Here is a 13,583-nt window from a genome sequence, read left to right on the forward strand (position 1 = left end):
TGGATTCTCACCTATCTCTTCCTCCTCCTCCCTCCACCTACTTCCCCCTTCCTCCTCAGTCCTGAAGAAGGGTTGTGGTCTGAAGTGTTGACTGTTTATTTATTTCCATAGATGCTGCCTGACCTGCTGAGTTCCTCCAGCATTCTGTGTGAGTTGCCAAGGCTTTGTGGCAGCTTGTTGGTCCCATCCTATTGATCAGGTCTCACTTTTGAAAAATGCCTTTTGGAAAACTGAGTAACTTAATGCCATCAATCATTCAGTCACTATAGGCATATTTAAAACAAGTCCTAAAACATTAATTCTAATTTATTAGTTGTATAATTTAGGTTTAACTTCAGTGCCAATTCTTGGGGAATATTTTTCACAATTTAATTTGGGATAAATTGCTCGTTTGACTCTACCGTGTCTTTACTCCCACAAGCTGTTATTTTTATTGATTTACTTCAAGCGGATCACTTGAGTGGATTGGCACTAGGGTGCCCTCCCACTTGATGGCAGGGTTGCGCTTGGCCGCTTTCCAGTCAGAGCCTCATTATCTCACCCAACGCTCTGCTGCTTCACTGAGAACTGGACAGGGTAGTCGATAAGAACTGGCTGAGCTGAGCGAGGAACTGAAGAATGGAGTGACATCAAAGTCAATGAAGGTGCAAACTGATCTGCTGAACGTAACCGAAGGGACTAGAAAGCCTGAATTATAGGGAGGATGATATTACCTAGAGGGTAGCAGAATGCGGGGAGATTTGATAGAGGTATACAAAATTATTGGAGGTATACCAGGGATTATTGATAAGTTCGTGGCTTAAGGTAACTACTCTCTGAAATAGTCAAGTAAGGAAAAGTGGCGACGGACAACAACTGCCAGGCTTACCAACAAAGCCCAACAGAGTTAGAATCAGAAAAACTGCACAGACCCAGGTGAAAAATCCATGCTCTTGCAAATTGGGCTGAAATTACTAAGTCAGGTTGAAAAGTTTAGGTCTTAGGGTCTTTCTCTTTGGAACAAAGGAGGATGAGAGGTGATTTGTTAGAGGTGTGCAAGATGATTAACAAGCATAGATTGAGTGGAGAGCCAGAGACATTTTGCCTGAGTGGAAGAGTCTAATACAACGGGGGATAACTTTAAGGTGATTGGAGTGAAGTATAGGGAGGATGACAGAGGTAAGTTTTTTAACAGAGTGGCGGGTGTATAGAGCATCCTGCTAGGGTTGATGGTAGAGGCAGGGACTTATAGATAGGCACATGTATGAAAGAAAAATGGAGGGTTATGTAGGAGGAAGGGTTAGACTGATCATGCGTGGGCTTAAAGGTTGGATGAAAAGGCCTGTGCTTAACTGTAAACTTCTATAACTTCCATATAACATACCGTCAGATTCATCTTCAAATGACAATGTGCCATCTTCATCCTCCTCTGCATCGTCACTACTCATGTCCGACAGATCCTTTACGATATCTTCACTGCTCTTCTTCGACGTTCCTGTAAGCAGACGCATCAAGGTCAGCAAATAGATGCAAGGTAGGGCACTTGTCAGAACTAGGTGGCGTGTATATTAACAACTCCCACCTGGACAGCTTTCAATCACGGAAACCCATTTGACTGCAGTCAATGTTTGCAATGGACTCTCCCTGTCCAAACACTATCAGGTTCACTTGACCAGCTACCGGTTTGCTGCAGCAGATGCTAATAACAGTTTCACGAAAGGCGGGATTTCCCAGCGGCCACATATTTAAATACTACGTCTCATTCTCATTTGGACATGTCGGTCTATGGCCAGTCTCAGGTTGAAGGAGCAACACCGCCTGAGTAGCGTACAACCTGATGGCACAAACATCGTTTTTTTTAAACTTCTGGTAACTTCTCGCCCCCCCCCCTCCTTTTTCCATTTTCCACTTCCCGTTCAGGCTTTTTTTTTACCCCTTCTCTTCTGCTCTGGTGCCCTCCTCCTTCCCTTTCTCCCACAGTCCTCTCCTATCAGATTCCTCCTTCTTCAGCTCTTTACCCTTTCCTCCCTGCTTTTCCCTTCACCCCTCTCCCTACCCACCCACCTTCCCCCTCACCTACCAGCTTGTCCTTCCCCTCCCTGCACTTTCATATTCTGGTTTCTGTCCCCTACCTTTCTTATTCCAGATGAAGGGTTACAGCCCAGAAGGTTGACTCTTTATTCCCCTTTGTGGAGTGAGTGTGAGAGGGAGAGTGTGTGTGTGTGTGTGTGTGTGTGTGTGTGTGTGTGTGTGTGTGTGTGTGTATCAGAATCTTGTGTTAATGCCTAGTCTAGCGTTTGATATTTATAAGTTTATTGGATTTTGAGCCACTTACATCGATAACTCAACACTGAGTGACAAAACAGAGTTAAGGTACAGAAGATAACTATTCAACCCACTGTATCCACTCTTCCTAGCCCTATAAATCTAGAATTTTCGAACACTGATGCCACTCCCTTTCAGTATTGGTTAGTTTATTATTATTGCTATATATACTGATATAATTAACTTTTGCAAGTCATCAATACAGATCCTGCAAAACATCAGTACAGAGGTGGTAAAAGCAATAACAGAACGCAGAATTAAGTGCTACAGACACAGAGGAAGTGCAGTGTAGACAGACAATAAGCATAAAGGTCGTGGCAAGGTAGATTGTGAGGTTAAGAGCTCATCTTTTCATACAAGATGGTAGAGCACTCCCAACCATTCAGCTGGTGCAGGAAGTCAGCATCCATCATCAATGCTCCCCACCTCCCACAACATGCTGTTGCCAATAGGAAGAAGGTAGAGGAGCCTCAGGACCCTCACTACCAGGTATGGGTCACGGTTAGTGAGTTGTGGGACATGCTACATTGGTGCCGGAAACATGCCGAAACTTGCAGGCTGTCCAGCACAATCCTCGCTGATTTAGTTTGATGCAAATGATGCATTTCGCAGTATGTTTCAATGAATAAAGCTAATCTTTCTCTCCAATGCCTGTTTGCAGTGTTGGTCCAGCTACAAACCTAATCAGCTCTGAAAAGTCACAGTAAGGAAATGACACTAGGACAGAGATCGGCTGCTAAAGGCCGCGGCTGACGTACACAGCTCAGGCAGGGCAGATTCTACTACTGTTGACCTCAGTCTACTTACTGCTGATACTGGTGTCAGCAGGCTACAGCCTAGTTTCATGTCAACTAAAAACTGACTACTTTAAGCTTAAAACCTAAACAAAATGGATCCCAAAATTGATAAAACACAATCCTTCAAATTAAATTCATTTGTTGTGAGAAGTTTCTGGCTCCTTCTGAATCTTATGAATAAATTGTCCCTTTCCTGAAATGAATAATGCGAGCAAGGATTAGAACATGGAACAGGACAGCCTTTCATCCTACAATGATGACCTTTTAACCTACTTCACGTTCAATCTAATCGTAGCGCAGTGGTCAGCACGATTTCATTACAGCTTGGGGCATTCTGGAGTTCGAAGTCCAATTCCACCGCCGTTTGCATGTTCTCCCCGTGACCGTGTGGGTTTCCTCCTGGTGCTCCTGTTACCTCCCATGGTCCAATGACATCCGGGTTGGTAGGTTAACTGGTCATTGTAAATTGTCCCGTGATTAGGCTGGGGTTAAATAAGTGGCTTACCGGCTGGTGCAGCTCGTTGGGCCAGAAGGGATGTATTACTCATTAATAAATAACCCTTTCCTCCCACATCACCCTCCTTTTCTCTTACATCCTTTTGCCTATCTACGAGACTCTTAAACGTACCTATCATATCTGTCTCTACAACAACCCTCGCCACTGCATTCCTGGCATGTTCCACTTTCTGTGTAAAAAGCTATTTCTGACATCTCCCCTTAAACTTTCTGCCACTTACTTTCAAAGAAATCCCTCTTGAATTAGCTACCAGGAAATAAAGTCTCTGGCTGCCCACTCAATCTATGCCTCTTATCATGTTATACACCTCTATCAACTCTCCTCTCATCCTCCTTTGCTCCAAAGAATGCAGCCTTAGCTTACTCAACCTTTCCTTGTAAGACATGGTCTCTAATCCTAGTAAATCTCTTCTGTACCCTCTCTATAGCTTCCATAATCCTTCCCATATTGAGATGACCAGAACTGAGCACAATACTCCAAGCAAGGCAGTTCCCCAACTAATGAAGGCCAGCACTCCATACACCTCCCCAACCACCCTATTAACCTGTATGGCAACCTTGAGGGATCTGTGGACATGGACCACAAGATCCTTCTGTTCCTCAGGATTAGTTCTATGTCGGGACCAATTCTTTTTACGCTATATGTCAATGATTTGGATGATGGAATTGATGACTGTGTCATAAAGTTTGCAGATGATGTGAAGGCAGGTGGAGGGGCAGCTAGATCTGAGGAAATAGAGAGGCTACAGAAGGACGTAGACAGATTAGGAGAATGGGCAAAGCAATGGCAGATGGAATAGAGTGTTGGGAAGTGTACTCATGCACTTTAGTAGAAGAAATGAGAGGGTTGACTATTTTCTGGAGAGAAAATACTTAAAACTGAGATGCAAAGGAAGTTGGAAGTCCTTGTGCAGGATTCCCTGAAGATTAATTTGCAGATTGAGTCTGTGGTGAGGAAGGCAAATGCAATGTTAGCATTCATTTCAAGAGAATTCGGACATAAAAGCAAAGATGTAATGTTGAGACTTTATAAAGCACTGGTGAGGTTTCACTTGGGAGTATTGTGAGCAGTTTTGGGTCACTTATCTTAGAAAGGATAGGAACATAGAAAACCTACAGCACAGTATAAGTTCTTTGGCCCACAATGCTGTGCCAAGCATGTACCTACTTTAGAAATTACCTAGAGTTACTTATAGCCCTCTATTTTTCTAAGTTCCATGTATCTCTCCAGGAGTTTCTTAAAAGACCCTATCGTATCTGCCTCCACCACCGTTGCTGGCAGCCCATTCCAAACAATCACCACTCTCTGCATAAAGAACTGACCCCTGACATCTCCTCTGTACCTACTTCCAAGCATCTTAAACTGTGCCCTCTCGTGTTAGCCATTTCAGCCTTGGGAAAAAGCCTCTGTCTATCCACATGATCAATGCCTCAAAATGTTTTGCTGGAACTGGAGGGGGTTCAAAGGAGGTTCACAAAAATGATTCCAGGATTGAATGGCTTCTCATGTGAAGAGTGTATGATGGCTCTGGGCCTGTCACTAAAATTCAGAAGAATGAGGGGTGACCTCACTGAAATCTATCAAACGGTGAAAGGCCTTGATAAAGTGGATGTGGAGAGGACGTTTCCTATCGTGGGAGAGTTTAAGACCACAGCCTCAGAATAGAGGGGCGCCCTTTTAGAACAGAGATGAGGAGGAATTTCTTCAGTCAGAAAGTGGTGAATCTGTGGAAGTCCTTACCGCAGGCAACTGTGGAGACCAATTCTTTATTTATATTTAAGGTAAAGGTTGACAGATTCTTGATACGTCAGGGCATGAAGGGACATGGGGAGAAGGCAAGAGATTGGGCTGCGAGGAAAACTGGATCATCCGTGATGAAATGGCGGAGCAGACGTGATGGACCAAACAGACTAATTCTGCTCCTATATCTTGTTTCTGTATCTACCTATACAATGTCCATTTCCCTCCATTCTCTGCATATCCTCTCCCTATTTAAGAGCCTTTTAATGCCTGAAAGGAGAGGTGAGACCTAACTAAAAGGGTACAGATTTCCTGGGTGCTGACAGTGTGAGAACCATTCTCCATTATGTAGGAGGACTTGGTACATCAATAGGATCCAGAACTGGGCAGAAGAGGCAGATGGAGTTCAATCCAGATAAGTGTGAAGTGGTTCATTTCGGTAGGTCAAATTTGAAGACAGAATATAATATTAACGGTAAGATTCTTGGCAGTGTGGAGGATCAGCAAAATCTTAGGGTCCAGTCCACAGAACACTCAAAGTTGCTGCACAGGTTGACAGTGTTGTTAAGAAGGTGTATAGTGTGTTGGCCTTCATCAAATATGGGACTAAGTTCAAGCGCCTTGAGGTAATGTTACAGCTATATAAGGCCTTAGTCAGACCCCATTTGGAGTATCATAGGTTGAGTGAACTTGGCCTTTTCTCCTTGGAGCAACAAAGGATGAGAGGTGACCTGATAGAGGTGTATCAGATGATGAAAGGCATTGATCATGTGGTTAGCCAGAGGCTTTCCCCAGGGCTGAAATAGCTAACGTGAGGTGGCATACTTTTAAGGTGCTTGGAAGTAGGTACAAGAGGGATGTCCGAGGCAATTTTTTCCACACAGAGTGGGGGGTGCATGGAATGCACTGCCAATGAAGGTGGCAGAAGCGAATACAATAGGGTCTTTCAAGAACCTCTCAGATAGGTATACGGAGCTTAGAAAAATAGAGGACTATGCGGTAGGAAAATTCTAGGCAGTTTCCAGAGTAGGTTACATGGTCGGCACAACATTGTGGGCCGAAATGCCTGTAACATGCTGTAGATTTCTATGTTTCAAAGATGAGCACATTTCTACAGATGTATCATGGAGAGCATTCTGACTGGCTGCATCACCGTCTGGTAAGGAGGGTCAGGAAAAGCTGCAGAGTTCTATACTCAGCCAGCCCCATCATGAGCACAACTCTCCCCACCGCGGAGGTCATCTTCAAAAGGTGACGCCTCAAGAAGGTAGCATCCATCATCAAGGGTCACGCCCTCTTCTCATTACCACCATCAGTGAGCAGGTACAGGAGCCTGAACACACCCAACATTTTACAAAGTATAAAGTACATTCATTATCAAAATATGTGTATCCGGGGCATCAAAGGGTATGAGGTGAAAGCAGGGAAGTGAGGCTGACTGCAGCAGACCTGATGGGCCGAATGGCCCACTTCTGCTGCTATACCTTATGGTCTACTATATACAACCTTGAGATTCCTCTCCTCACAAAACGAAGAAACCCAATAGAACCCCTTAAACAAGAGTTCCATCAAATACCCAAGCTGCAGAAAGAAAATCAAATTGCACAATGAAAGTAAGCAACACCCAAAACTGAAGTTCAAGAAAGTGAGTTTGAATAGTCCACGAACCCATGAACACTACCTCAAAATATTTTGCCCTCTTTTAGCACAATTTATTTTTATATACATATTTCTTACCGTAATAGTACATTTTATGTATTGCACTGTACTGCACCACGAAACAGCAAAGTTCAGAACGTAAGTCAGTGATAACAGGGCAGCACAGTAGCGTAGAGGTTAGCACAACACTTTACAGTACAGGCAACCCAGACTCAATTCCCACCTCTGCCTGGAAGGAGTTTGTATCCCCAAGGCCGAATGCATTTCCAGCTTCTAATTGCATCAGTTGGTAAATTGTAAATTTAGACTGTAAATTGTCCCATATTAAACCAGGAGCTGCTGGACAGTGCAGCTCGAAGGGCTGGAAGGGTCTATTCTGCACTGTATCTCAATAAATACATTTTTTAAAGTAACTTTGAATTGATACCCTGTTGATTCTGAGGTGAGTCACCTGTCACCAATTGAGATGACCATTTATAATTTGACCACCGCCCCTTGCTCTCTGCCGATTCAAGATAAAGTGTTGTAAATAAGAAATGTTTCACAACATCAGTAACTCTATATAAAAACCGGAAATTGCTCTTATCAAATTGCCTGCTCTTCAAAAATGGTGAGTGGGGTGGGGGAGAAACTCCAGTAATTACATCTCCTAGTGTGGTTAACTAAAGCCACAAGGGTTGCTCAGTGCAATTTAATTAAACTTAAGATATTAAGCCTCCACTAATTGGAGTCCCGAGGGTCTGCGCAGCTCGATATAATGAGGCTGAGATCTGAAGATGGTGGAGTTTAACTCTTCCCAGGCACTTGGGTGCAGAGTGGTGGTCTAATCAACTCCAAATGATGACCACAGGAGAGGTGCCTTGAATCTGGATTTACCTCCCATCTGAAGACCAACGTGTATTGACAATGTGAACGTACCATCAGTGCCATAGGATCTTGATTAGTAAGGACATCAAAGTTTAATGGAGAAGGCAGGAAAATGGAGCTGTGAGGGATAATAAATCAGCCATGATGGAATGGTGGAGCAGACTCAATGGGCCGAATGACCTAATTCCGCTCCTTTTCAGAGTGGCCAATTTATTAGGCACACCTGTACATTAATGCAAATACCTAATCAGCCAATCAAGTGGCAGTAACTCAATGCATAAAGGCATGCAGACATGGTGAAGAGGTTCAGTTGTTGTTCAGACCAAACATCAGAATGGGGAAGAAATGTGATCTAAGTGACTTCTCAGAGTATTTCTCCAAAGCACAGGCTCAAAAGGGGTGCAGACTCAGCCACCTCAGTCACAGACACAACTCTCTCCACCACTGAGGGCATTCTGAAAAGGCGGAGCCTCAAGAACGCAGCACACTTCATTGTTGCCGGATCTAAATCCTGGATCTCGCTGCCCAACGGCACCAGGAAGGACAGCTCCAAGATGGCGGCTCACTGTCAAATCCCCACGGGGCAAATTGGGGATGAACAATAAGGCTAGCCTTGCTAGCAACAACCCAGATCATGAAAGTTAATATAAAATAAGACCTATTCTAGAATCTCACTCAAGAGCCCAAAGTATTTTTGACCCTTTATTTGGTCATTTTTGAGTATCTGTATAATGAAGACTGCAGAATCCAGAGTTTGCAGGGAGTGGTGGACACAGCCCAATCCCTCAGAAGCAAAGCCCTCCCTCCTATTTACCTGAAGCTCTGCCTCAGGAATATAACATTCATCATCAGTGAAACCCACCTCCCACACTACCATCCTTCTTGCTATTACCATCAGGCAATACACCACCAGTTCAGGAACATCAGGCTCCTGAACCAGTGTGGATAACTTCACTCACCTCAACACTGAATTGATTCCACACAAACTTACTTTTAAGGACTCGACAACTCATGTTCTCAATATTATTTATTTTTCTATTTGCACAGTTTGTCTTCTCTAACACATTGTTTTTTTTTGTCAGTCTTTGCTTTATGTATAGTTTTTGATCATTTATATTGTATTTCTTTGTTTTCCTGAAAACGCCTGCAATGAAATGAATCTCAGGGTAGTATATAGTGACATATACGTACCTTGATAATAAAATTACCTTGACTTTGACTATGTGGGTTTCCTCCGGGTGCTCCAGCTTCCTCTCAGCCTAAAGACGTGCCAGTTGGTAGATTAATTGGACTTTGTAAATTATCCCATGATTAGGCTCAGATTAAGAAAGGAGGTTGCTGCGCGTTGTGGATCAAAGGGCCGGAAGGGCCTGTCCCACACTGTATCTCAATAGATAAATAAGGTTCATATAATACCTGAGATCATGGTTTCTTTGAAGCAACACACAGATGAAAATGGATCCTATGGCCAGTTTGTTGATGTTTCAGTCTGAGAGCTTACATGTGCATTTGGTTTCTGGTGACTGACTGAAAGACAAACTTCCTCTCTCTCTCTCTCTCTCTCTCTCTCCATAGATGCTGGCTAACTTTATTTATTCAGAGATACAGAGCAGAACAGGCCCTTCCTGCACAACGAGCTGCACTGTCCAGCGACCCACCTGTTTAAGACTAACCTAATCACTGGACAATTTACAATGACCAATTAACCTACTAATCACTACGTCCTTGGACTTAACATTGCCAACTCTGGACAGAACGTACCTCTCACTGTCTCAGTAAAGCAGCCAGCAAAATCGAAGTGCCCACCTACCCCAGACATTCTCTCTTCTCCCCCTCCCATCAGGCAAAAGTTCGTTTAATTAACATTCAACCATACCTGAATACCCATGAATACAGCCAAATAAACAGTGTTACTCCAGGGCCAAGGTGCAAAACACAGTATTGACAGTCATACACAGCACAAAGCACATATAATTACGATAGCAGAAAAACATATAGTCACAAATATAAATAATGTAGCCCAAGTCATAGTCTGTAGATTGATGGTACATGGGATATTGTCCAGGAGCTATTCTTCTGCAAGAACCAGATTTCAGTAATATACAGTCACAGAAAAATATCGTCCGAGTCCATGAATGTTGCAGCAGTCTGCAGTCTAACATAATATAGCTTGTCTTCTGCTGAGCTAAAACTGGATGCAAAAGCCTAAAAGCATTTACTGCCAGGCTCCAAGGACATACTGTCCCATTGATGCAGCCTACTGAACGGTCCCCTAGTGAGAGCACACAATCTTATTGTCTACAGCACTGCACGTTTTCAGCACACTTTATTCTACCTGGTTATTGTTTTACCTTGTTCTACCTCAACGCACTGTGTAATGATCTGATCCGTGTGAGTAGTACGCAAGACAAGTCTTTTACCCTTTTTAGTGATACAGGCCCTTCAGGGCCAACCAGCCACGATGCCCAGCAACCAACCTATTTCAAGATTCAAAGTATATTTATTATCAAAGAATGTATAAATTAAACAACCTTGAGATTTGTCTGCTTACAGGCAGCTACAAAGCAAGAAACTCGAAGAAATCAATTTAAAAAAGCATTATCACAGCGCCGAGAAAGAGGAAGAAACCACACACACACACATCATGCAAACAACAGAAACAAACGACATCATTCCGACCAGCTCGAGTCCTTTGATCTGCTTCCCGGAGAAGCCAGAGTAGGCCTAAGCCCCGAGCTCAGAAGAGCCGAGATAGCCTGTTTCCGTGCTGTAGTTGTTATATGGTTATAAGTGACAGCCGTTGGATTAGTTTACAACTTCATCACTGCAGAGAGGAATGACCATCGCCAGACAGTGAACAAAACCAGCCTGATCCTCAGGCTTTCTAGTCTATCCGGGCTGGTGTTTAGGCATCAGGTAGTGCCCTGCTCTAGGACCCGGATATCGGCACAGCGACACACTCTGTGCTCAGAGCCCGAAGCCGTTCTCGATCTCACCAAATCGGCTCGGCACACCCAGGTTAGCTGTGGGGGGGCATCGAGACTCTTCCACATTGACTCCACTCCAGATCATTCACTCCAACAGAGACAGCGACATCAACTCTGTCTGTGACACCATCTTGAACACGTTGCACTTTGGCTTTGCGATGTATCCACACGAGCCCTCCTTCGAATTAGCTTCATCTTAACTTGCTTTTTCATTGTTTGCAATGATAGTTGACCACAATTTACTTCAGAAAAGATGCTATTAGTAGTGTCTTTAGACAAATTTCTTGCCTTTCGAACCACCAGTGAGCTGTTGCATATGTTCAGTAGTGCCATCTAAACTTTAGCCGTTTCAGAGGAATTTACAACAACCAATTAGCCTACCAATGAGTACATCTTTGAACTGTGGAGGAAATTGGAGCACCTGGAGGAAACCCACACATTCACAGGGAGGGCATACAAACTCCTCACAGCTGGGGGCGGATTTGAACTCTGATGCACCAAGCTGTAATAGCGTTATACTAACAGCTACACTACCGTCTATGAACAGTTTGCAAGACAAGAATTTTCTCTGTACCTTGGCATACGTGACAATAATAAAACCTTTTCCTGCAGCCCACAAGTGTCGCTGTGCTTCTGGCACCAACGTGGCATGCCTGCAACTCTTTGTGGTGTGCGAGGAAACCGGAGCACCCGGTTCATACAGTCACAGGGAAAACATATACAGACAGCAGCGGGAATTGAACCCTAATGCTTAGCCCTGTAAAGCATTACGCTAACTGCCACGATAAGCTTGTAAGCACATGTATGAAAGAAAAATGGAGGGCAATGTGGGTGGAAGGTATAGATTGACATTGAAGTAGGTTAAAGTGTCAGCACAACATTATGGCTGAAGAGCTTGTACCGAGCTGTTCTATGGATGTGATGTGTGGAAGGATAAGACTCGACCTGGGAGGAACTACCCTTCTCTTCTTTAAAGCAGCACCTGGCGGTCGTGAGAGCTCTCCTCAGCAGGTGGACACCAAGTTTAATGCAAAATGGCACCTCCGTGCATCCAAAACAGATGCCGTGAGTCTGGACTACAGCCCCGTACCTCGCTAGAGCAAGCAAAGTGTGTGTGAGATAGACAGCGCTGGGAATACTACAATCAACGTCAAATTCTGGTATCTGCCTACTGGGCTGCATCACTTTAAGGCTAATATATGAACAGGGAACTGTAGATAAATTAAGCTCAAGAAAAAGAAGAGAATTGGATTTATAAACACAAAAAAAAATGGCCAGATTAAATGAATGATGGAATCTAACTTGATTTTGCCCCCCACGGGGAGGTGCAGAATTCGATAGTGATGCGACCCACCGGAGGGGAGAATCAATGTCGATTTGTGGGAATCAGGTTGAAATCCAACCCGATACGACAATCATTTTCCCTGGGGTCTGTTCTGCACTTTGGAGAGTGCCTAATTGTATGCATGTTCCAGAGTCAGAAACACAATCAAGTTTAATATCACCAGCATATGTTGTGAAATTTGCTGTTTTGCAGCAGCAGTACATAGCAATAAAAAAACTTTATACTGTACACTATGATAGGAATATATATATGTAAAATTAAATAAGTAGAGCAAAAAGAGAAAATAGTGAGGCAGTGTTATTACTATACCGCTAATTTTAATGGATTTTCACCATCAAAAGACTGCATGAAATAATCCCAAAATGTGCACAACATTTTGGTGCAATGCTTTAGTAGATATTAATCAGCGTTAAACCTGATTAATCCTACAGGTTTAACACACTCTCTATGGATTACAATGATCAGTCCTCCTGCTGAAGGGTCCCGGCCCGAAACGTCAACTGCTTACATACACATTTGCCTGGTTGTATTTTCACTAATATTCTAAACGTCGTTGTATTTGTGAGGACAGGGCCTCAAAGCCACAGTATTGCCTACTGGGCACTGGGGTGTGCTGTCAGATGATACTGGTGGACTGGGGCTGGGAGGTCTGGACTGTACACACACGTGCCGTGTTGTTGTATGCTGCATTCACGTCTGGTTGAATGACAAACATACTTGAATTGAAATGAATCAGGGGTTCCCAACCTTTTATACGCCATGGACCCCTACCATAGATGCTGCCTGACCTGCTGTGTTCCTCCCACATTTCGTGTGTGCTCCTTTTTTCATACAGCCAGGATCAGAACTAGGCTTAATATCACTGGCATATGTTGTAAAAATTGTTTAGCAGCAACAGTACAGTGCAATACATAATAAAAATACATAAATTACAGTGAGAAATACACAGAAAGAGGAGTGTAAAAAGAGAGCAAAATAAAAAAAATGTGATATACACGAGATGCTAGCAGAATTCAACAGGGCAGACTTGCCGAGTTCCTCCAGCAATTTGTGTGTATTGCTCTAGATTTCCAGCATCTGCAGAATCTCCTCTGTTTTAAAAACAGTGAGGTAGTGTAGATGGGTTTATCGGTGGGGAATCCCACCCAACAAGCATAAGGTGGGATTCTCTCTGGATACAGTGGAAGTGTTAACATCGCCACTGTTAACGTTGTTCAGGATGAAGGAGTTCAATGCGATTTATGGAAAGCCAGAGGGATGGAAAACAGAAATTGGAGAATACCTGAGCAATATTTCAGTTCTAACTGGATGTGGCAATGCAGTGAGCTAATAAAAAATACAGTCACCATTCCCTGACGGTTAGAGAG

General features: G+C 43.6%; 1 protein-coding gene across 4 annotated transcripts in view; it reads right to left on the bottom strand.

Annotated features, from left to right (window-relative positions):
- Positions 1-13,583, bottom strand: part of noc2l (NOC2-like nucleolar associated transcriptional repressor) — a 163,845-nt gene that overhangs the window by 6,902 nt on the left and 143,360 nt on the right. For all 4 annotated transcript variants that reach the window (XM_059952319.1, XM_059952316.1, XM_059952317.1 and 1 more), the window contains one exon: positions 1,364-1,474. In XM_059952319.1, coding sequence (XP_059808302.1) covers positions 1,364-1,474 — 111 coding nt within the window. The remainder of the gene's footprint in view (positions 1-1,363; positions 1,475-13,583) is intronic.

This window comes from Hypanus sabinus, chromosome 27 (assembly GCF_030144855.1).
Source record: "Hypanus sabinus isolate sHypSab1 chromosome 27, sHypSab1.hap1, whole genome shotgun sequence".
In the NCBI taxonomy this organism is placed as follows: Eukaryota; Metazoa; Chordata; class Chondrichthyes; order Myliobatiformes; family Dasyatidae; genus Hypanus; species Hypanus sabinus.